Source organism: Gadus morhua, chromosome 7, assembly GCF_902167405.1.
Source record: "Gadus morhua chromosome 7, gadMor3.0, whole genome shotgun sequence".
Classification (NCBI taxonomy): Eukaryota; Metazoa; Chordata; class Actinopteri; order Gadiformes; family Gadidae; genus Gadus; species Gadus morhua.
The window spans coordinates 21,528,381-21,550,571 of record NC_044054.1 but is presented as its reverse complement, the minus strand read 5'-3'; the positions used below and the strand labels follow the sequence as shown (position 1 = coordinate 21,550,571).

General features: G+C 44.9%; 2 protein-coding genes across 3 annotated transcripts; one reads left to right on the top strand and one right to left on the bottom strand.

Annotated features, from left to right (window-relative positions):
• Positions 1 to 670: 670 nt before the first annotated feature.
• Positions 671 to 14,807, top strand: hyou1 (hypoxia up-regulated 1). The gene is made up of 24 exons (XM_030360878.1): positions 671 to 937; positions 1,894 to 1,966; positions 2,722 to 2,815; positions 3,238 to 3,316; positions 4,369 to 4,523; positions 4,798 to 4,874; positions 5,133 to 5,314; positions 5,431 to 5,546; positions 6,331 to 6,517; positions 6,965 to 7,099; positions 7,357 to 7,439; positions 7,548 to 7,680; positions 8,059 to 8,243; positions 8,714 to 8,852; positions 9,342 to 9,399; positions 9,527 to 9,603; positions 9,898 to 10,131; positions 10,279 to 10,448; positions 10,752 to 10,839; positions 11,268 to 11,524; positions 11,756 to 11,840; positions 12,280 to 12,565; positions 12,820 to 12,927; positions 13,233 to 14,807. The coding sequence occupies exons 2-24, from the start codon at positions 1,900 to 1,902 to the stop codon at positions 13,277 to 13,279; spliced, it is 3,042 nt and encodes a 1,013-aa protein (XP_030216738.1). The 5' UTR covers positions 671 to 937; positions 1,894 to 1,899; the 3' UTR covers positions 13,280 to 14,807.
• LOC115547001 (zona pellucida-like domain-containing protein 1) lies at positions 14,365 to 20,530 on the bottom strand. 2 transcript variants are annotated; one of them, XM_030360888.1, is made up of 9 exons: positions 20,348 to 20,530; positions 19,813 to 19,916; positions 19,276 to 19,502; positions 18,874 to 19,061; positions 18,112 to 18,184; positions 17,611 to 17,708; positions 17,176 to 17,256; positions 16,708 to 16,873; positions 14,365 to 15,978 (listed from the first exon to the last, which is right to left on the bottom strand). In XM_030360888.1, the coding sequence occupies exons 2-9, from the start codon at positions 19,904 to 19,906 to the stop codon at positions 15,673 to 15,675; spliced, it is 1,233 nt and encodes a 410-aa protein (XP_030216748.1). In that variant the 5' UTR covers positions 19,907 to 19,916; positions 20,348 to 20,530; the 3' UTR covers positions 14,365 to 15,672. The 2 variants fall into 2 exon arrangements, with proteins under 2 accessions (XP_030216748.1, XP_030216747.1); XM_030360887.1 differs by having other exon boundaries at positions 20,375 to 20,526.
• Between the last annotated feature and the right edge of the window lie 1,661 nt (positions 20,531 to 22,191).

Below are 22,191 nucleotides of genomic sequence, written 5' to 3'. Positions count from 1 at the left end.
TTAACAGACGACCATAAGGAAGGTTTTCCATTATCTTTCTCCTTTGCCACGACAGGCGGTAGGGGGAAATCCCTCTGACTCCCTTCTTGACTGATCCTACATTAATAATACGTTATCAAAATAAGTTAATGATTTACGTTGTCTACACGTAAATGTTGAATGAATTATGCGGTCGTGCTTTAACTTTTGCTAGATTGGTTTACATGTGTTTGCCCATTTTACTTTACTTCCGCCAACAGCATCACCGCGTCATCTTTGCTCTTCATTAGGAGATGCACCTTTCATATTAATACTAAAATGCAAATATTAGAAATGTAGCCATTCCTTTAAATTAATTATACCAATCATGCTTCTATTTGATTCGACACATGCGACTATATTTCATTGTCCATGTGTAACTTTAGTTGACTTCTCTCCATACCGACACACAGATCAATTTGTCCATCTGCAAGTCATCGTTTTAATAAGGAAGACAGACACCACAAATGTTGCATGCAGGAAGCGTTCTGTGCGCAGACTCCTGTTTGAACTAAAATGTCATCATCAGACCCACCCCACCCCCTAACCTAACGTGGACCTATCCGGTGCTGGCAAGGGTCTCGTCCCCACGCCACTCAATGCACGTGGCCCAATCAGCGCGCAGTGCGTGGATCCGAGGGGGCGGGCTCTGCCGAGTAGAGGGTCACAGCTCCGCGTTCGCCTAGCGGCCGCTGCGTGGATCCAATGAGATCACGCCGCGTTCCGGGCCCGGTGGAAAGAACTAGCCGGCGATAAGAAAAAATTATAAACTCACACATTAGGCTACCGCAAGGCGTTGGTAACAAAAAACGGCGTGGAAACCAGGGACAGGATCTCCCTGTAACAGTAGCTTCATTGTATAGTTCCTCTCCCGGTGTGTATGATTAGACGCTGTTTCATTGCTTCGGGCTAATATAAGGTAAGTTATGCCATACCACTGCACATTGTGTCAATGAATGAATGTATATCACCTTTACTGAGCTGTACATGCCGACCATCTGAGTGACTCTCGGCTACAGAGCTAGCCAAGTGAACTAACCGCTACGAGACAATGAAACATTCCCACTGATGAACCCTAACACCTTTTTGTTAACGCATCTCTAAATGGCTGAAAGGATAATTTCTACTCGTCTATCTTACTAAACCGAAACTATTGTGCTTTTTTTGTAACGTAAACGGTTCAAAACCTAACTTTCTAAGGGTTTGGAGGTATTGTCAGGAGCCAGGTCTTTGTTTATGAACGGTCATGTTTTTAGTTGTGCATCCGTCTGTCATCCGTGCGATTAGTGCATCAGAAGGGACGGGAAGTTTCTATGTGGTTTCATACTCATTGTCTTTTTATTTTGTTATTCCTTTGCCCTGGAAAAAAAAAAACCGACCTAGCTTATCATCCTGATGGCACAGCTGTTGGCTAAAGTGACAACCCTGCTCCCTTTCAAATTAAAAGTCATAAAGCGATGATGAGCTTTACTGCTGTGGTCCTGTTCACACCTTCTAACAGCATCAAGATTGACACAAATCTCCCAGCGACGTGTGTGTACAATGTGTACACTGTGCACACCTGTAATGGCTGCGTCCAGAATCGAGGTCATCACCTGTAGTCTACCTGACTCTGTAGGATACCTTATCAGTCAACTGTCAGCTAAAGTCAATCAGGCCTGGATCTGTAAAACTGTGAAATAACATCTTACAATGATGTGTTAAGCGGAATCACGACTGAATTGTGCAGTTCATTATAATATGTATCCTAACTAAAGTAGCACGTAATCAACGGCTGAATGTATATGTTTTATTAGTGTGTACCGAGATGCCTGATTGGACATGTGTGTTGTCAAGGTGTTTATGTTTTTCTTTGTTTTTCTTCACTTCTGATAGGTAAACATGAGGAGGAAGCTGGCGGTGTGCGCGCTTTTCTGCGTGGTTCTGGCGATGTTGCCTTCCCACTCAGGTAACATAAACAACAGACCCATGTCCATGTCTTGAGATGTGCCATCAAGCCATTACACAGACTGCTAACCTCAATTAAACAATGAATGCTAATGTTTTATGAATATGTCATCATGAGCCGCTGAAGACTTGCCATTCATAGTTTTATTTTTCATTTAATAATTTCAGGGAATGTGTCAAGCGACGAGTTAGCTGGGAAGTCCAATGTACATCTTCAGTTCTCGGACAGATTTAACAAAATTACATCACATATAGACACAACACTTATGGAGAAAGAGTACCTGCATCACAAAGGGAAAGTTATACCATGGATGATAGATGTCAATAAGATATGGACTATATATAATCAACACAGTCATATGCACAACTTGCAGTCTCAAACCCACATCAACAGTAAACAAGGGTAGGGACTGTAGGTTGGTTATCTGTGTGTACTCTTTAACTCTATAGGATTTGTACATTGTTTAGTAATAAAATGTGAAATTATTTGTCTTCATGGGAATACTTTTTCCTGTCTAATGCCACATTGATTCTCATGCTAGACGTGGCAAAACTATTTTTTAATAAGCCTAGGCTCAGGCATATATTTTTGGATTAAAATACTGCACCTCTTTTGAGCCCTCTCGATATATGGCATAGTAATGCCAATGAAATATCCCATGATGCATTCTGATGAACAGGCCTTGTATGTTCAGGCATCGTGGGCACCGTTTTGATCATTCCCCTTTGTCCTTTTGTCCTTTTTGGTCCTCTCAGCCTCCGTAGCTGTAATGTCAGTTGACCTGGGCAGTGAGTGGATGAAAATCGCCATTGTCAAACCAGGTGTGCCGATGGAGATTGCGCTGAACAGGTTAGTAGCTCCTGTCCATCAGCGGTATGGAAATCCTTCTCGTCGGCCGGTATGTTATTTTGCATAAAGCCAAGTCAATGGGCAGGATGTGGTGCACAAAGCTGTCGCTACTTGCTATTATTGCTGATTTTGAAATCCTTTTATGTAGCGCAAACCCTCCTCATGTCTTCTTGCACATTATAGGCAAGGATGGCAGAGATATGATGTACGTGTGATAATCTCAAGTGTTTATGCTTCGGTCTAATATAGCATGTTGCCTGAACAGTTCTATAAGAGCAAATGTCAAAAGAAAAAATGTCATATTTCCTACTCTACATTGACAAGAAATTGTTCCATATGGCCTTATTGAAGAGACAGGGAAAGGTGATGCATATCCCTCTGTCACGGTCATTTTGTGATGATATTTGAATGTTTTTATACAGTGAGTCGAGGAGGAAAACGCCGATAGCCGTGTGCTTAAAGGAAACCGAGAGGCTCTTTGGAGACAACGCCTTAGGAGTGGTACGACCCTTCCTTTCATTACTGGACTACAATGTAAAACTGTTCAATATTTAGGCCGAGGCTGAACGGTAGGTAATGTGGGCTGAAACAGTAACGCATTACACAGAAATGTGGGTGCTGCTATGTCGATTTCCTTTTGAACAAAACTAACATCTACTGCAGTTTTCTATAGATAGCCAATCTTACCATTTCCTAAAATCGAGGTGCAGTTGATTTCTACTTTCCCTCGACCACTTCCTCAAATGTAGCCTCAGAGGCACACCATTAGTCCTGTCTGGTCAAACACAATGAGGCATGATATTCTGAGAAGCAAGTCTCTTTGCATGGGCTGCATGTTTAATCTTATTTAACTTGTGATCTCCATCCATTCAACCAATCACAATCTGTACCCTTTGTCATGATCATTCATCTCGATAACAGTCGGCGCTACAAGCCCATGTTTACTTGCACTGCATTTCGTTAATATAGGTTGCGTTTGATAACATGACGTGTGCAGTTGTATCGCAACAGTTTTGTTTGGATACCACCTATCTCCGAAAGAGTGATAGTTTACTTTTTGTAATTGAACAGGGACGCTACCTCAAAAAGGAACGTCGCCCAAACATGGATCAATTAAAGAATGCAGACCCATTTATTTTAGTGGCCCTCATTCGCAAAGTACCATTCGCTACACTATTTTACACTTGCATTAAAAAGTGCAAGGCTTCTTCTTAAATAACATAAGAACGTCTTGAGTAGACTATAGGTTGTCCATCACTCATATCATCAGGTAAATCAGTGCTATAAACATTTTTATTGAAAGAAATTTGGAGAGAATCAACCCAACTCCAAGCAAGAAATCATTCTTCTCATTTCATTCAAGAATTGTACTGCCCTAATGAGCATAGGAAGAAACCTACATAAAACAAACAAGCTCAATTACTTTTTAATTGTGTTATAATTATTTATATTTTATCACCACCTTAATCTAAAAAAACCACAAATTATGTCACCGGTGAGCACAGAAATGTATCCCTCTCACGGCTTTCTCTCTGCTCCCTGTTTGTGTGCAGTCTGTGAAGAACCCCAAGCTGGTGTACAGGCACCTCCAGAGCCTCCTGGGCAAGAAGCATGACAACCCGCAGGTTGGGCTCTACCAGAAGACGTTCCCTGAGCACCAGCTCCTGGAGGACCCCGTCAGGGGCACCCCGTACTTCAAATACGCAGAGTGAGCCCCTGGTCCCGTTCTGTCCCATCTTTCCGTCGTGTCTTATAATAACTCGGGGCAACACTTATTCAACGGAAGATATTTTACATGGAATGTGTGACGTTTTTTAATCCTAAGCGCCTTGCCATGCTGTGAGTGCATAATGTTTTCTTCCAGAGACTATCTCAGCCCTATGTCTGTGCTTCTGAGGCATCGAGGCGTTCACGTTCAGCAGTCATGTCAGACCGGTTTCGGGCACGTTGCTTTATATGCTTTCCCTTTGCCCTTCCCTCAGCGATCTCAATTACACTCCCGAGGAACTCCTCGGAATGGTCCTGAATTATTCTCGTGGGCTGGCGCAGGACTTTGCAGGTACGTGTCTTATTTACTTTATTTACCTTACACTTTTCTGTGATGGAGAGATCAGGCTTGGCTGACTAATTAATGAAAATACTAGGATTGAAGTGATTTTTTTATCAACAGCAACCCTTTGTTAGTCTATAACTTGTGGTTAGTGGTACCTCAGACGACGGCGCAAACTCTGTGTAATTTCCCTTTTTAAATGCATGAAATGCTATACCATGCTGAGTTAGATTTCTGTTTTTCCTCCCACTGTCGCCCAACCCCTAGAACAACCCATCAAAGACGCAGTGATCACCGTGCCATGCTTCTTCAACCAGGCAGAGCGCCGGGCGGTGCTGAAGGTAGCCAACATGGCGGGCGTTAAGGTGCTGCAGCTCATCAACGACAACACCGCTGTGGCCATCAACTACGGGGTGTTCAGGAGGAAGGACATCGACAGCACGCCCAAGGTAAAAATAAGAAAGAAAAACTGCGAACGTGCCAATAGTTTCACGAACACGACCAGTCTTTAGTCATGCGTCGCGGTCAGAGGTTACGTCTGACGCCACGTTGTGTCCCTGTGCAGAATATCATGTTCTACGACATGGGAGCCAGCAGCACCACGGCCACCATCGTCACCTACCAGACGGTGAAGACCAAGGACATGGGCGTGCAGCCTCAAGTACAGGTCCGCGGAGTGGGGTGAGTCACAGCTAAAATCACAGGCTGTGTTCTGCAGACTTAAGTAGGAGTCATAGGTGTATTCTGAGCGAATGGCATTCCGTCCTGGTTCAAAATCAGACACTGGCCAACTTGCTCTGGGTGTTGCAAGAGACCACTATGATCTCTGTTTTTTTTTTTTTTTTAAGGAGCCTGATTTACAAATGCTTTGTATTTAATTCCAAGCATGAAGCAAACTGCAGCTCACCATGGTGGCAAGGCTTCCCTTTCAAAGATGGGACCTTTCAGGAGTTATTTCACACCGTTTTTTTTTCTCCTCGACGACGATCTGTGATGCATCCATTCCCTCAGGCCAGCTTTATTTATGAGGATGGATATTTAAAATCATAAATAATACGATGCAGTATTACCTCAAATAAGTTAAAAGAAAATTGTAATCTCTCTATTTTCCGACCTCCAGCTCTGACACAGAGTGTATGCTCAGTAGCATGGGTCTCCCAGTCCCCTCGTCATGTGATGCCTGTGAGACTGTAGAGGCCAAGGGCACAGTGTCCTTTGCTGGGTAAAGCCTTCCAGCGGTGCCTCACTGTGAATGCAAACGATGCAAATATACTCAGTGGCAGCAGGAAGGTAGGGGAGGTGCGAATGGCCTTTATAATCACTGGTGTCGATGTGATGACGAGGGCACGTACGTTGCATCAAGATGTGCTTTTATTTATAGTCTCTGTTTGCTTCTACCTTCGCTACCTTTTGTATTATTTAATTGATGTGGAGTTATTCTAAAGCGTGTGTCCGTGGCTCCCAGGTTCGACCGCGGTCTGGGGGGCTTCGAGCTGGACCTGCGCCTGCGGGACCACCTGGCCAAGCTGTTCAACCAGCAGAAGAAGAGCAAGAAGGACGTGCGGGAGAACCACCGGGCCATGGCCAAGCTCCTGAAGGAGGCCCAGAGACTCAAGATGGTGCTCAGCGCCAACGCAGAGTTCACCGCACAGGTGAGCCGCCGCTCACACACTCAACCAAGTGCTTCTCACCTGTTTATCCACCTTTCAATTCATATATATTTATAATATTCTTCATTTCTGTTAAAAGTTATATTGTATTTTATTGTATTATTTTATTCTATTGTATTTTATTTCTTTTTTTAAGAACAGAAAATACATGTCCCACAAACATTTCACTGCACATCCTGTACGAGTATGTAACAAATAACAACCTTTAAATCTTTGACACTCAAAAACAAAACGTGGGTAGTTATGTAACGATTTCACTTCCGGTAATATCGTCTGCACTAAATGTAGTGTAAATGTAAAGTATACAAACCGTACTGTCCACACGGCTAGGATTATACATAATGTAGGTCAGTCTGTCCTTGTTGCCCAGTGGGGGCCGTCCCAGGTGAGGCGGCTCACAGTGATGTACTACATCCCATTCTGCTCCAGGTGGAAGGTCTGATGGACGACATCGACTTCAAAGCCAGGGTGTCCAGGGTGGACTTTGAGGCCATGTGCGCCGACCTGTTTGAGAGGGTCTCGCGGCCCGTGCAGGACGCCCTCGCCACAGCAGAGATGACAGCGGTCAGTAGCGAAGCCCCCCCCTCTCTCTCTCTCCCTGCACCCTGCAATCGCAAACAGTGATTCATCTCATACACACCACTCTAATGTTTGCCCTCTCCCTTTTATATCCTGTTTGACTTGGAATAATCGTTGTATTGCGAAATCGAGAATGCTGCTGTTGCAGGCATGAAATCCTGGCACGGCCGCTGTGTGCTTACGAGGCACATTGACACATGCAGGCAGTTGAGCGCCTTCCCTCTTTGTATTCATGTGAACAGGAGAGCATCGAGCAGGTGATCCTGGTGGGCGGGTCCACGCGGGTGCCCAAGGTTCAGGAGGTGCTCCTCAAGGCTGTGAATAAGTAAGTGGCACGAGGTCCACCGAAAACAACCCATTGATCATTGTGCACACGGGTTATGTTCAGATAGAAGCCTGTGCGTGATAACTCATGGCGGTGGTTTGTGCGCAGAGAGGAGCTGGGTAAGAACATCAACGCTGATGAGGCGGCGGCCATGGGCGCCGTGTACCAGGCGGCGGCCCTCAGCAAGGCCTTCAAGGTGAAGCCCTTCCTGGTGCGAGATGCCACCGTCTACCCCATCCAGGTCAGTTCACCGTCTGGGGCATTCACTGCATTCTGCCAGGGACGGGATTGTTTCTGCTTTTGGTCAATGGGTCACTGTGAGGTAGTGGGTGATGGAGAGCGACAGTCGGTTGCCGGGGAGGGATACATTGAGGCTATTGTTGACTCATTCATTGATTCGTAATATTTTTTGGGCAGTAATACAATTATGGTTATCAATGGGTAATCACATGGTTCAAATGAAAAAAAAGGGGAGATCCTGGTCTTGTGGATATTTCTGGAAGTACCTGACGATTAAACATAGCCCCCTGGCCAAGGATTGGTCAAAAACAATCATTACCTGCTGAGGAGAAACATCTCAATGTGAAAAACCAAAGTGTAACTTGTCCACCTTCTCCAGGTGGAGTTCACCCGCGAGACGGACGAGGACGGCGCCAAGACGGTGAAGCACAACAAGCGCATCCTCTTCCAGAGGATGGCGCCCTACCCCCAACGCAAGGTCATCACCTTCAACCGCTACACCGACGACTTCAGCTTTGAGATCAACTACGGCGACCTCGCCTACCTGGGAGAAGAGGACCTGGGGTACGTTGCTGGTGTTTCTTAAGCTTGGCCTGTTAAACGCTCCATGCTTTAGCTTAGCGGGTGCAATGCGTTATGCTTTAGCTTAGCCTGTTCAACGCTCCATGCTTTAGCTTAGCCTGTTTAACGCTCCATGCTTTAGCTTAGCGGGTGCAGTGCGTTATGCTTTAGCTTAGCCTGCTCAACGCTCCATGCTTTAGCTTAGCCTGTTTACCGCTCCATGCTTTAGCTTGGTGGGTACAACGATCTGTGCTTCCGCTTAGCCTGTATTTATAATTTAGCTTTAGCTTAGCGCCTATAGGACGATACACAATAAGCTAATAAGCCTATTTGCTTTCATTATTTGTCACTCGGTACAATCATATTCATAAAAAAAAATTCCAGTTCTAATATGGTTTCATATCTAGCTAATGGCTAACCGCCAAAAGGCTAGCTAACATTAGCTCATTTGGACTGTTTTGTGTTTTCTGCAGGGTGTTTGGCTCACTGAACCTGACCACAGTCAAGCTGTCGGAGGTGGGCAGCAGCTTCCTGAAGCACACCGACGCCGAGTCCAAGGGCATCAAGGCCCACTTCAACATGGACGACAGCGGTGTGCTTCTCCTGGACCGGGTGAGTCACTCTGCTCTGGGGGAAACAAGGCTTTCACCTTACTTCTCTTATTGGTGTTATTTTCGGGGGGTTACATTCTGTTTAGCAAAACCGACTTGAACAAAATGTCAAGTATTCCAATAATTAGAATCAGACATATTTTTGCCATGTATGATTTCAGATACAGGGGATGTTTTGTAGTGTATTGGTGTAGAAATGCTCTATCCTTAAAAGGAAAAACTGGCTGTAAAAAATACACTTGGTGCTTTGCAGTTTCTAGGAAACAGAATAATAGATATAATGGATGCAAAAATGACTTTGTGTACCTCTGTACGGTGTCCTTGAGTGCTGAGAAAGGCGCCTTTTAAATACAATTATTATTATTATAAAAACATGCCCTGACCAGGAGTGAATGCTTTTCCTTCGACTGCTCCAAATTATTTTGGGATTCCAACTCCGTGCGTTTGAATGCCAGGTCACCTAAAGCTCAAATCTCTTCTGCCATTCCAGGTTGAGTCCGTCTTTGAAACAATTGTGGAGGAGAAGGAGGAGGAGTCAACGCTAACAAGTAGGTTTATCCTCAACTTATGCCTTTCCCTGACATCTTTACTGTTTTACCTCATGCAGTTTGTATTACTTACCCAATCCATCATTACCGACCTGGGTTAACCCCCCGACCACCTTGTCTCTCGCAGAACTGGGAAATACCATTTCTAACCTGTTTGGGGGTGGATCTGCAGAACCGAGCCTGAATGCGACCGAGTCTGTCCAGGTAACTTGTTAATCCGCAGCCCGTTGGGGACACTATAGGAACCCTCCCAACTGTTCCGTTTTAGGGACGGTCTACTCCTTGTCTTCCTAATCCGATGAATGACCGGCATTTACCCATGTCCGATGGATTGACGGCACTTTGTAGGACGTTACCATTTACATTACTGTAACAACATTAGCGTTGATGTCTCCAGATAACTTAACTGCAGGAAGAGAACAGACGGCTCTGCTTTGCAGCGTTTGATACAGCTCAGAGTATTTGTCTACAAATAGTCTACACGCGTGTCGTGTGCAGGAAGAGGAGGAGGTTCCTCTAGAGGCGGGAAAAGAGGAGGAGGAAGAGGAGGCGGAGAAGAAGAAGAAGACGGAGGAGGAACCAGAGCAGCCCAAGGAGGAGCAGGAGGCTCCAAAGGAGGCGGAGGGGGAGGAGAAGGAGAAGAAGCCAGAGGAGGCAGAGAAGGCCCCTGGTGAGGAGGAGGAGGCAGCGCAGGAGAAGAACGACTCGGACAGTGGGAACGACGACGCTCAGGTAGCATTCCAAAACCTTTTTTTTCATTTATTTTTTTCATCGTTCTGCAAATCAGGATTATTCTGCCATTTTCTAAAATAAATGTGAGTGTTTACAAGACACCATGCTAATCATTGTATAATAACAAGATGTATTTTGTGCTTGCAGGGAGAGAAGAAGGAAGAGAAGACCGGAGATGCTGAGGCAGAGAAGGAAGCAGAGAAAACAGAGCAGAAACCACAGAAGAAGACCAAGATCTCTGAGGAGATCGCTGTTGAACTTCTCGCCAACGACATCTCTGATCCCACCGCAGAAGATATCCTTTCTTCAAACAAAAAGTATGTGTTGTTAGTGTGGGCGTGTGACTACTTTCTGGGTCGTGGTTTTTTTGCATATTGTAATGGAGAACAGCGTTGGAGAATTTTCCTCTCACTGTTTAGAATAAGTTTGCAGTTCATTTTCTTTTGAACATTGGCTAACCCTTGAGTCGAATCAGAAGGCATTTTGTCTTTTACTTATCTGACCATCTTGTGTTATAACAATTGTGTATTGTTTGCATTAGCAGAACATTGTAAATCCAACACAATGTCCCTGTAAAAGATGTGTGCTGGATACACGTCTCACGGTCTCTGTGTTTCCAGACTACAGGACCTGACCAACAGAGACCTGGCCAAGCAGGAAAGGGAAAGGATGCTTAACAATCTGGAAGCTTTCATCTTTGAAACGCAGGTACATACCGTACATCTCAGCATTAGCACTGTAGATTTTAGCGATCCAAAATGCAAATTTCAAGAATTTATTTTTCTCGAGAGAGATCCTGAATCCTTGGTAATTTGTCTTTTAAAATGTTGGCGAGACCTTCTTCCAAGGTCTCACTGGTTCTTTGAGGTAGCTTAATTTGAGGATCATGTTTGGGAAATGCATGCCATGCATTTGGTTAAATGCCAGCAGTTGCTTGTTTATTAGGATGGAGGAGTTGTCATCGTTGGCTAGCAATACTGTTTGTAGGTACTCTGTAGTGATTGTAGTGCTATATCACTGAACAGGAATCAAGAACCTAACCGATTGGACCACTCTGTTCCCTCTCTCTCTCTCTCTCTCTCTGTCTTTGTCTCTGTCTCTGTCTCTGTCTCTGTCTCTGTCTCTCGTCCCGACAGGACAAGTTGAACCAGAAGGAGTACAAGCAGGCCGTGGGGGAGGAGGAGAAGGAGAAGATCGTGGCCAAGCTGCGCGAGTCGTCGGAGTGGATGGACGAGGAGGGCTACGCGGCCACCACCAAGGAGCTACGGGAGAAGCTGTCGGAGCTGAAGACCCTCTGCAAGGCGCTCTTCTTCAGGGTGGACGAGCGGCGCAAGCGGCCCGACCGGCTGGCCGCGCTCACCAGCATGCTCAACACGTCCAGCTACTTCCTGCGGTGAGTGTGTGGCGATGGAGGGAACGTGTCAAGGAACGGCCAATGGTCAGGTTGACCGAGACTTTTGAACGTGCATATTTAAGCTGACAAGAGGCAAGGCAAACGCTACTGAATATTTACCTTTTTATGAAACTGTCATTTATTAAAATAATAAACCACGTTACCATTTTAATCGTTTTCAGCCGTGCGTTTTAAGATATTCATGCTTTCCTTCCTTCACCTTTTTTTAAGGAGTGCCAAATTGATTCCAGAGGATGACCAGATCTTCACTGATGTGGAGCTGAAGACGTTGGAAAAAGTGATCAACGACACCACGGTTGGTAGTTCAACTGTATTCACACTCTTCAGGTTCTAATGTAATATCACTGTATTACGTTCTCTAGTTTACTCCATGATGTTTGTATACCTTTTTGCGTTTCTTAAGTTCATAACTCCAAACAAACTCCAAGTGAATGTTCGATGCCCTTCAGAAGTGTCATTCCTACCGTCTGATGTTGTTATGGATATGTACAGTTGTTTCTATACGTTTTTAGTTATCTTAATTCAGCGTTCTGCCGTATTGACCTTTATAAATCGACAGACATTTCAAATCATGCGTTAAAGAATCCAAGTCGACGAAACCATCATCGACAATGGCATCATTAAAACATCCATGCTAATCACGTTATAAAACACACGCGCACCTCACCCTCTACCATAACACGAACTCAACGGTCTCTCTCTCGCCCTTTCCCCTCCGCCCCCGGCGACCCCAGACGTGGAAGACGGAGACGGTGGCGGAGCAGGATAAGCGCTCGCTGGCGGAGCGGCCCGTGCTGCTCTCCAAGGACCTGGAGGCCAAGCTGGCGCTGCTGGACCGCGAGGTCAACTACCTGCTGAACAAGGCGAAGTTCGCCAAGCCCAAGGCCAAGCCCAAGGCCAAGAACGCCACCAGCTCCTCCTCCGAGAAGTCGGCCAAGGCCAACGCCACGGCCGAGGAGAAGGTCATCCCCCCCGCCGCCACCGCCACGGGAGAGGAGGAGGCCACCGTCAAGGACAGCGGTGTGTGTGTGTGTGTGTGTGTGTTTGTACGTGTGTGTGTGGGGGGGGGGGGGGGGATGATATGCATGGTTGTCTGTTTTTTGGGGAGGATTTCGGTTTATTTGTTGACTTGACTGAATGTCTGCTTGATGCTTACAAAGATACTTTTTATTCACGATTTGTCATGTTCATTGTTGTACCATGTTGCGTCAATCGTAATGAGCAGTCGTTTTTAGTTTTTTAATTGTGTATTACGTTGTTTTGTCTGGACCCAGAGGCCGCCCCAGAAGCCCTGCCGGAGGCGGCTCCACCCACCGAGGCCACGGTAGAAGGCGTGGAAGACTCGGCCAGCCAATCAAAACCCACTGACGATGCGGCAACGGGTATGTGCTCGCTAGCCGACTGACCGATGCACCAAAGCAGGCTGTGTGAGAGGTGTACAACTATAAGTGGTGCTGAAATCTCTGAGAAGCGTTTCCACTGCCATTTATTAAAGTTCCCAAGTACAATTTAAATTTGATCATTTTCTATTCCATTTTGATGAGCAAATAATCTATACTTTTGTTCAGGAGTGCCAGGGGATGTTGAATGCCATTGTTTTTGGTTTGGTGCATCATTGAGACATGTTCTCATGACCAAACATGCTCTCCATCCATTTAATAATCATCATAATTCCTTTCCTTTTCAGAATCCCCGAAGGCAAACACTGACAACCACGTGGGCGATGAATTATAACAGCTGGAACTGGGAAAGAAATATTTTGCGATATTTATTGACAGTGTGTAAATGTTGTTGTTTATTCTTCTGAATTCCTCCCCAACCTGTTTTTGTTGACTTCCTGGACCCTCATTGGATACAGCTGAAGACCTCAACCTCATTGGCTCTCCCTGCCCCCACCCCATCACCCTTTCCTCCTTCTTAATTGGCTGTGCTGTTCGGTTTCCCCCCCCCCTCATGTGTCATTGATGCTGTGATAACCAAGCACTTATAGTTGCCATGAGAGCAGCAGCAACCCAGTAAAAATAATCCATCCAATGTCGTGGGATGGCAAAGCCAGCTTTTAACATAACAGGACGTGGTTCTTTATTACGTCACGTACATCTGACCGCATCACTGATGCGTCAGCTTTACTCGGCAACAAACCCGGCAACAAACCACACAATCTTTTTTTGTATTTTTCATTTTTTAAGGACTGTTGACATGGTTGTCCCTGCATTCGTTCATCTCTCTCCATCTCTGTGTGCCTCATAACTGTCGTTTTTTTATTTTCCTGTGTTTTCATTGGCGGAAGTGGTGGTGCTGGAGGGGGGGAGGGGGGCACACCGTTCGTGACCACTTTGCTAAATGCGGACGGCACTGAGCCAATGAGCAGAACTCTCAAGGATTTGTCTCGGGTGTAGACCTGCTCCAGATGTGCGTTGCGCGTCGTCACTCTCAATACAGATTCCAGCAAAGATGGACTTTCGCAACGCTTATCCCATCCCGGTTTGAAGTGGGCCAGCAGTGAGTCACAAGCTCGCTTGATTGTATCTGATAATTTCAAACATGGCTAATCTTTTGAGGTGTCAGGCGCGTTCAACTTGGTTGTGAAGAACGACCTGACGCTAGCTGGTTTTCAGTGAACTTGCATCTGAATTGGAACATGAAACGTGTGATATACTTTGGTGTATAATGTGGTTGAAACCACCGCAAAAATTATTTGCAGTGTTTCAACTTTCTTCATACTGCTTTGAAATATCCTGTACATTCTCCCGTTGGCCTGCTGTGAAAAGGGAGGCAAAATGAATTGAGCTTACCAGTTCCATTTCTACCTACATTACTTTTTTTTTTTTTGGATTATGCCTTTTTTCTTCCTCAATGGATGGCTATTAGAACCTAGTAGGAGCTGTTATGAATTCGCTGCACTGATAGTGGACAAGGCCCCCTGTGTTTTTGGATGCCCAGCGAGCTGCTAAACACGCTTGGAAGAGAAGGTTTCAACTGTGTTCAGCGTTCTGTGCATGACGTATCAGCCCACCCCCCCCACCCCCCAAACACACACAGACCACACACACAGCACCGATCTTGGCTCTTGATGCTTCTGGAATCCTCTACCTCTGAAACGGTTGGCAGAGGCAGTAGGGCAAACGGGACTCGGGTGAGCGTCAGGAGTAGAAGATGTTTTCTTGCTAAACTGTTGATACAAAACCTTTCTTTTTTGTTTTGTTTTGTTTTTAGTTGATTTAATCTCAGTTGTTGGAAAGAAATAAAACTTAACCTTGTAGTTCCTGTGTGCCATGACTTTTCTTACTGCTGCAGGTAAAACAATCAGATGATCATCCTGTTATATGATGCTAAAGTTGAAGTACTTAAAATGAGGCTTTGAGGTTTTTTTGGGTTTGTAAAATATTCTGTGACATTCATAGTTTTAATAAAAAGGAAATGCAACCCCAAAAGCCCCAGTATTATACAATTAATTTACCAATTACTTTCCTAACCTCAGGAAAAAATGCTGTTGTCATGCATTCATATTGTCTCTTCATTCCAATTGATTGCAGTGTAATCAATGAGGACATCACAATTAAACAAGCAAAAGTATATATATATATAAAAAGAAAAACAATCGTAGGAAGAATTGTTGACAATTAAATTGAATGGAAGATTTTAGTTTACATCTTGGATCTTAGTTTACAAACTCTCATTCCAGTGCCTCATTCCAGAATATATTTTACTGAGTCATATTCTGAGATGACTCAGAATATATTCTTAATATATTTTATTGGTCAGGAATAACTAATGCTGTTATGTTTTCTTATTTTGTTGTTAATACATAAGCAGGTAAAACTGTTACAAATACTCATTGTGACTTTCTCAATTTACCTTTCACAGAAATATATACAGAGACTTATTTGTAAATAATAATTGTCGTTTGTTGTTTAAATCAGAGTGGACCCATCCATGTTTACACTCCATCCATGTTACAAGTAAAAAGTAAAAGCCCTTCCCAGTAGTTCCAGAGTCAATTGGCCAATCAGCAGCTCCCAATAAGCTCTCTCCGTGCATTGGCTCCTAAAACATGGCAGGACCTTTACTTTTTAAATCGCATTTAACATAGCGTCTTCCGTAGTAAAAACAAAATAAAAAGTCTCTCACTCCAGTCGGTAGAGAACCGGTTTACTGAACCATCTTTCGGAGTTACAGACGACACAAGTGATGAAAGCCACTAGAGAGAGGAAGATGGTGACTAGGATCCCTGCTGCTATGACAACCCCTAGCATGACTTTCTTCTTGCTCTGCTGAGTAGAATCCTCATCATCTTCATCCTCCTCACCAGTGTCCATGCGGGTGGTGATGGGCCCCGAGCTGACGGTGGCCGCGTCGCTAACCCTCGTGCTCCAGCCTCCGCCACCGCCCTCGCTGCGCCGCCTTCTGAACGCCGTCGAGGTGGAACAGTTCTGGAAGACGGAAACGAGAAGAAGATGACCAAAGGTAAACAAAAACCTGGTTAAAGGTCCCATGACATGCCACCAGGTGTGAGTGTGATTAGCCGATACAAGCCGTTTTGAAAATCTGTCTCTACTGACATCACAAGTGGGCGTATCCACCTAGATGTCTGCTGGATAGATCAGACTACCAGCCTACCCAGTGGTCAGTAGCAAACGTTGCTAATCTATTCGTCACACATCTAGGTGGACACGCCCACTTTTAATGTCGTAAGAAACAGATTTTCAAAATGGCTTTTAACAGCTAACCACTTAGTGTATTTCTCAAGTTGTTATTTATTCTTTTTTTGTATTTGTTTTTTTCTGGTTGTACATACATTTTTCTTTTTAAAATTACATTAATTGTGCTGTTTGAAATCCAAACAGATCTGTTAATTTGAGTATTTTTGACTGTATGAATAATGAGTTTGTATGATCCCTATACCCAGCAATGAAAACGGTCCGTATAGCTCTTTTCAGCTGAATAAACAGTACTTTTGTAATTATTGCCCCAAACCTCTACACAGTAACTTAAATAAGGTGAAACCAGGGAACAATAGAGGATGTAAAGTGATTTATGAACCAGAACCTGTTTAGCTTTATATAATACTGCAATGCTTGACAACTTGCATTGCAGTATTATATGTCACTACGACAAGGACAAAAACAACAAAAACATCAACAACGGACGGACGCACACACCTCCACCAGGGCGGGGCAGCTGGAGCGCTCGCAGAGCCGGGTGGAGCAGTGCAGGTAGAAGGTGGCGCTGGTCCTCTGCTGGACGAAGCGGAACGCCTCGAAGGAGAAACGGGCGTTCTGATCCATCCCGTTGATGGCGATGATCGTCTGGCCGTCCTTATTGCACCTGCAGCAGGAGGAGGACCAATGCTTTTCTTAATTAACTCACTTGTCATTTTCGTGATGATTTATTTTTTTGGACATTTGCTGATGAAGGGGTTGGTTCGATGGATGAGTGGATGATTGTGTGAACCACAATGGGTTGTGTAAAAAGGTGGTTCCCCTTTTTTCTTTTTACATTTTAGTCTCCGTCACTTCAATCTAAATCGCAATCCGCTCTCCTGATATTGACCTATGATACTGTCCTACAGGTGGGTCACTGTACTACCGATTAACAGACTGTTGTGCTCTGAGGCCAAAGGAACTCACCCAACAAAGAGGTCATGTGTGATGCTGTCGACGGAGAAGAAAGTGGTCGAGGCGTAGCACCTGTCCAGTACAACGTTGAATCTGGGGAAGGGTTGGTGGCAATCAATGCAGAAAATGACTTTTGAATACCTCATGGCTAATTTGAAGACACACGTTAGATTGAATTCCAAAGTGAACGATGGATAAAGGTTAAAACAGTATAACAAATGACCTGAAATAAGAAATCCCCCATAGCAGATATGCAAATTGGTCGCATTGGAGCCACCATATCTGTCGCATGCTATTTACCATTCTTCTGCAGGCCTACCATCTACACCCAACGGAAACTGTTCCCCTTGTTGTCATGAGTCCTGCTGGTTTGTAATGGGCCTAGTGGAAACAGATTTCAGTTTCCCACCTAGGTGACTAGGTCCCATCGCGTGGGAGTCGAACTACCTGTTGCTCAGGTTGCTGGCGGCCACCAGGACAAAGATCCTGGTCTTCAGCTTGAGTCCTCCTTGAGGGATCCTGAGAGCGGAGGAATAGGCATTGTCCTGCAGGACAATCAAAACACATGAGTGTAAGGCACAACTACAGGATTGTCTAGTGGTACAGGTGTTTGACTCCCTGCCGAAGAGGTTCTAGCTTTGAACCCTAATGTCTGCAGCCTGACCTGTGGGCGACCTTTAGTAAGATGACCCTTTCTACACCTTAATGAACATTTATCTCAAATTGGCTCACGTCGCTTTGGATAAAACAGTGTCTGTTCTTTCATAATTCAGAGAAATTGTACTGGTCAGTGAATGTGAAATGCAAGACGTGGGCATTTTTATTTATTTGAAACACTTGCCACTCACTCAATTTCAGTGTGCACAAATTCCAACCATTGATTATTGAAGGCCAAATCGCCCAAGCATCCACTAACTCTGACAACCTCACTCTCTCTCCCTCACTCACCGAGAACAAAGCCATCCTGAGCGTGCTGCTGAAGCTGCCGCTTTCCTCATTCATGGACAGGCTGGCTGCTGCCCTGTGGGTAGAAGAACAGCCCCTGGTAAAGAGAACCTCTGGGAACAACGACTGGGCCAGTCAGCCCTCCTCAGCCTGGTGGGGAAAACCCCTGCGGTGCCCATAACCAGGTCAGCATTCACTTGATACACAGGGGAACAACTCACTGAAGGTCCCTGACTGAAGGCCCCTGGGGGGCCACAGGGGACTGACAGGGGGTTGGGGATAGGGGGGGGCTCTGTGTGTGTAAGGGGTAACAAACACCGTTCAGGGCAGGGTATTTAAAAGCTAGTGTGACAGGCTTAATGTTGACGCCTTAATCCTCTCTGAGCGGCCCTTAGAATCCAGACGGAGATCCCTTACGTTGTCAAAAGCCTGTTGCCTTTCGCTAAACACAGCCTTCCGACTCTCCATTTCTTTATGGACCCGACGGTGTCTTTTGTGCATGGTGGTAAACGCACTTGAAGGGCCACTGTGTAAAGTGTCCCAGTGTTCAAAAGTTGAATGAAGTTCTCAATGTAACGTTTTAATTGGACTACAGTCTACAGTACGTAGAAACTAAATATCTATTGATTCAAATGTTTACTTGAGTTCATATGAATGAGAATATATGGACAAGAGGAAGTCATTCTCTAGTGTCTTTGGTTGGCTCTTGGAGGATTACATTTTGGATCAATAGATTTGGATCAAGGTGTTGTGGCAGTCGCTTACACGCTCATGTCTGTGCTGTTGGAAACCAGGTACTGCAGCGGGTAGCGGCAGGAGAACATGTACATCATCTCCTCACGGTAGGCCACAGTTCCTACGATTGGGTCCTGGGACTTGATCTGGCCGGAGATGTTGATGTACTGGAGACTGGAGAAGTCAGAGAACACCCCGTTCCCCATCTCCTCTGTCACCTGGTGGTGGTGGGAAAGGTGATTATCTTTATTTTGTTTACGTTTGGAGTTCTTGCTTTGTTGACCATTTGGGCTACCATTTTGTGTGTGTGTGTGTGTGTGTGTGTGTGTGTGTGTGTGTGTGTGTGTGTGTGTGTGTGTGTGTGTGTGTGTGTTTTCGTGTGTGTGTGTGTGTGTGTCCTGCGGCAAAAGGTAAGAAAGAGGTTGACAGTACCGTCAGCTTATTTGAGCACACCGTGATCTCCTCCTCGGTGATGGAGAAGTTGAACCTGAGCACGGGGGGGTCCACGGTCCAGTCTGCGACGCCCTTGCAGTACTCTTTGTCGTGCTCCCCGTTGAGGGACATTAGAGACTCGTTGTATCCACAGTAGTAGACGGGACACAGCAGCATCTTCATGGCCATCTGCTGCGTACCACATGACACTTCGATGTCCGCATTAGCTGGGAAGGCAGGAGATGGCCATTAAAGTTACACTGCATGTATGCATTAAGCACATCTGATATTTCCGATGTGTATTAGAATCATTGGACTGAGATGGTCATGGGCAGATTAAGCCCAGTTGCAGATTATCTCCAAACAATTGAGACAATCGTGGAAGGTCTAATATAAACAACATTCTGACCCGGACAGGGACTGATCTTATAAAACAGGCGTGTGTAGAGAGGATAGCAGCCTAAAGTGAATCATGGTATCGGTCTATATTATAAAAGAATGTTGGGCCAGCATGCGTTACTCTCTCCAAACACTCACTTGGCTCTCTGAACGTGGGGTGCATGAAGCAGTCCTGCTGTGCGTTCACGAGGACTAGCATGGCAACCTGATACAGGAACAAGGTAAGCCGCATTGTCCCCTCACTATGGATGAAGGCAGAGGGAATAAACCCCATATCATCATTTCTGGCCCCTCTTGCGTGCTCTTCTTGACAACAGGAGATTAGCAGGCATATCTATCCCAATGTTTTGCAATAGGCCTATATGTTTCATGTCTAATATTGATACAAATATGTGAAGGCTTCTGTTCGTCACAAGCATGATTTCACCGAGAATTTGAATCATGTGAAAACTTCAGACAGAGTGATTGTTATTTTCAGTAACCGGTATTCAGTAAAAGAAAATTCAACAATCACCCTTAATGTATTTATGGAAGTAAATTTGCTCCAGAACATAATTTGTTATTTCATACATATTATTTATTATATTTAGAAATTGTTAAAACTAGGCTTAGAAAAGTAGCAGTAAACAGTTTTTCGACTCACTGATGATTATGATTATATGATTATTCTAACCTCGTATAAGACAGGGAATGCCTTTACCTTGGCGTTTTATCCTCACATGGGATTCTCCCGTCCGGTCTGGGTCCCACTATGATCCTCCTGACGCCCTGCAGGGTGCCGGCTACTTATACTGGCCTCTCTCTTCACAGGGGCTTTGATTGTGCTCGCTGGAAGTGGCGAGAGAGATGGGGGGGAGGAAGGGAGGGCGGAAGACCGAGGGAGGGAGAGAGAGAGAGAGAGAGAGAGAGAGAGAGAGAGAGAGAGAGAGAGAGAGAGAGAGAGAGAGAGAGAGAGAGAGAGAGAGAGAGAGAGAGAGAGAGAGAGAGAGAGAGAGAGAGAGAGAGAGAGAGAGAGAGAGAGAGAGAGAGAGAGAGAGAGAGAGAGAGAGAGAGAGAGAGAGAGAGAGAGAGAGAGAGAGAGAGAGAGAGAGAGAGAGAGAGAGAGAGAGAGAGAGACTTTAGCCTGTTATGCACGTATGCAAATATTTCTCTGGTACATTTAGAGAAAACTTCTAATCTGCGGATTTCAGTCACGTACGGTTAGTGGTATGTCAAGTTGCCTCTCCAATAACAGTTCTTCTCATCTTGAATCATCTGCTACTTATGGTAAATTTCAGAGGCAGTCAACATTTAGGGTTAGAATTAAGGCCGTTGTTTCCCTTTATTTTGATCTGCATTAATGTTGAGATTTTATTTGAATATTGAAAGGTAATGGAGGTCTGTGCCTTCCATTAAAAAATGTCTAGGTTTATTTGAGATTGACCTTTCAGGCAACACCACAACTCAATATTTCCCCAAAACATCAGATTGAAAATGGAATAATTGTATGAGCAGTATCAAAGGAATAAACATGATAACTGGTCTGCGACTGGCCATTCTAGTCGCAGACCAGTTACATGACTTGTTTGTCCTCGCAGGGACACGGATGTAAGCCCCCTGCCCCATTGTTTCAGACGCCTTTATGCCCGAACATCCAGACAAATGGTTGTTAGAACCTAACCGCTCCGTGAGTGTGGGTTGTTTTCGTCATCCTGCATCACTCTACACCATACCTGTGTTCTACTAGCCAGGGGGCTTCCACTCTTTGTGGAGAAATTAGGTCTCCCGTCTCCCTCCCAACACCTCAGACTGGGTGATAGAAGGGGGGTGCAGGAGGTGACACACCCTGCCACATGACACCCCCTCCTCACCCTGCTCGGAGACATCCAAACCACGGGTCCTCTTCAGCTCCTTCAGCCATGTTAATGAATGATGGAGGTGGGTGGTGGGTTATTTTTAAGAGCAAGTACTGGGAATTTATATAGAGGTGAAATCTCATTGGCTTTTATTAATAAAATCCATTTCAGACTATAGTATTTAGGATACTAATACAATTTAGGATAATACTCTAGGAGTATTTCTATAAAGAAAACTCCATGACTATAATAACACTATAAAATGAAGAGCTTATTTATACCTCAAACATGGAATGGGTTTCAATGGAAGGGATTTTTTTCAATTGAATTCACTCTTGGGTCAAAGACCCAAAAGTGAATGATTGTTTAGTGTGCCACAAAATAATAATTTGGTTTCCGCTGTATATCATGCATCCTTATTTGGTTTGCTGCAGCTGCAGGCAGTACAATATTAATACGGGTAAACATATTGGGTGCTGTAACAGAATCTGTGTGATCTCATCCATGTCCTACTTGTACTTCTAAAAACATTACAGTTGTAGCGACTACGTGAAACAAACTTCATGGAGTAAGTCACAAACTCAAGCACAGCAAGTGAATGGCCACGACCAGATACGGTTGCCATTGAGGGAAAAATAACTCAGCATGCCAAACAAGAGAATGGTTGAGCAGCGTGCTTTGC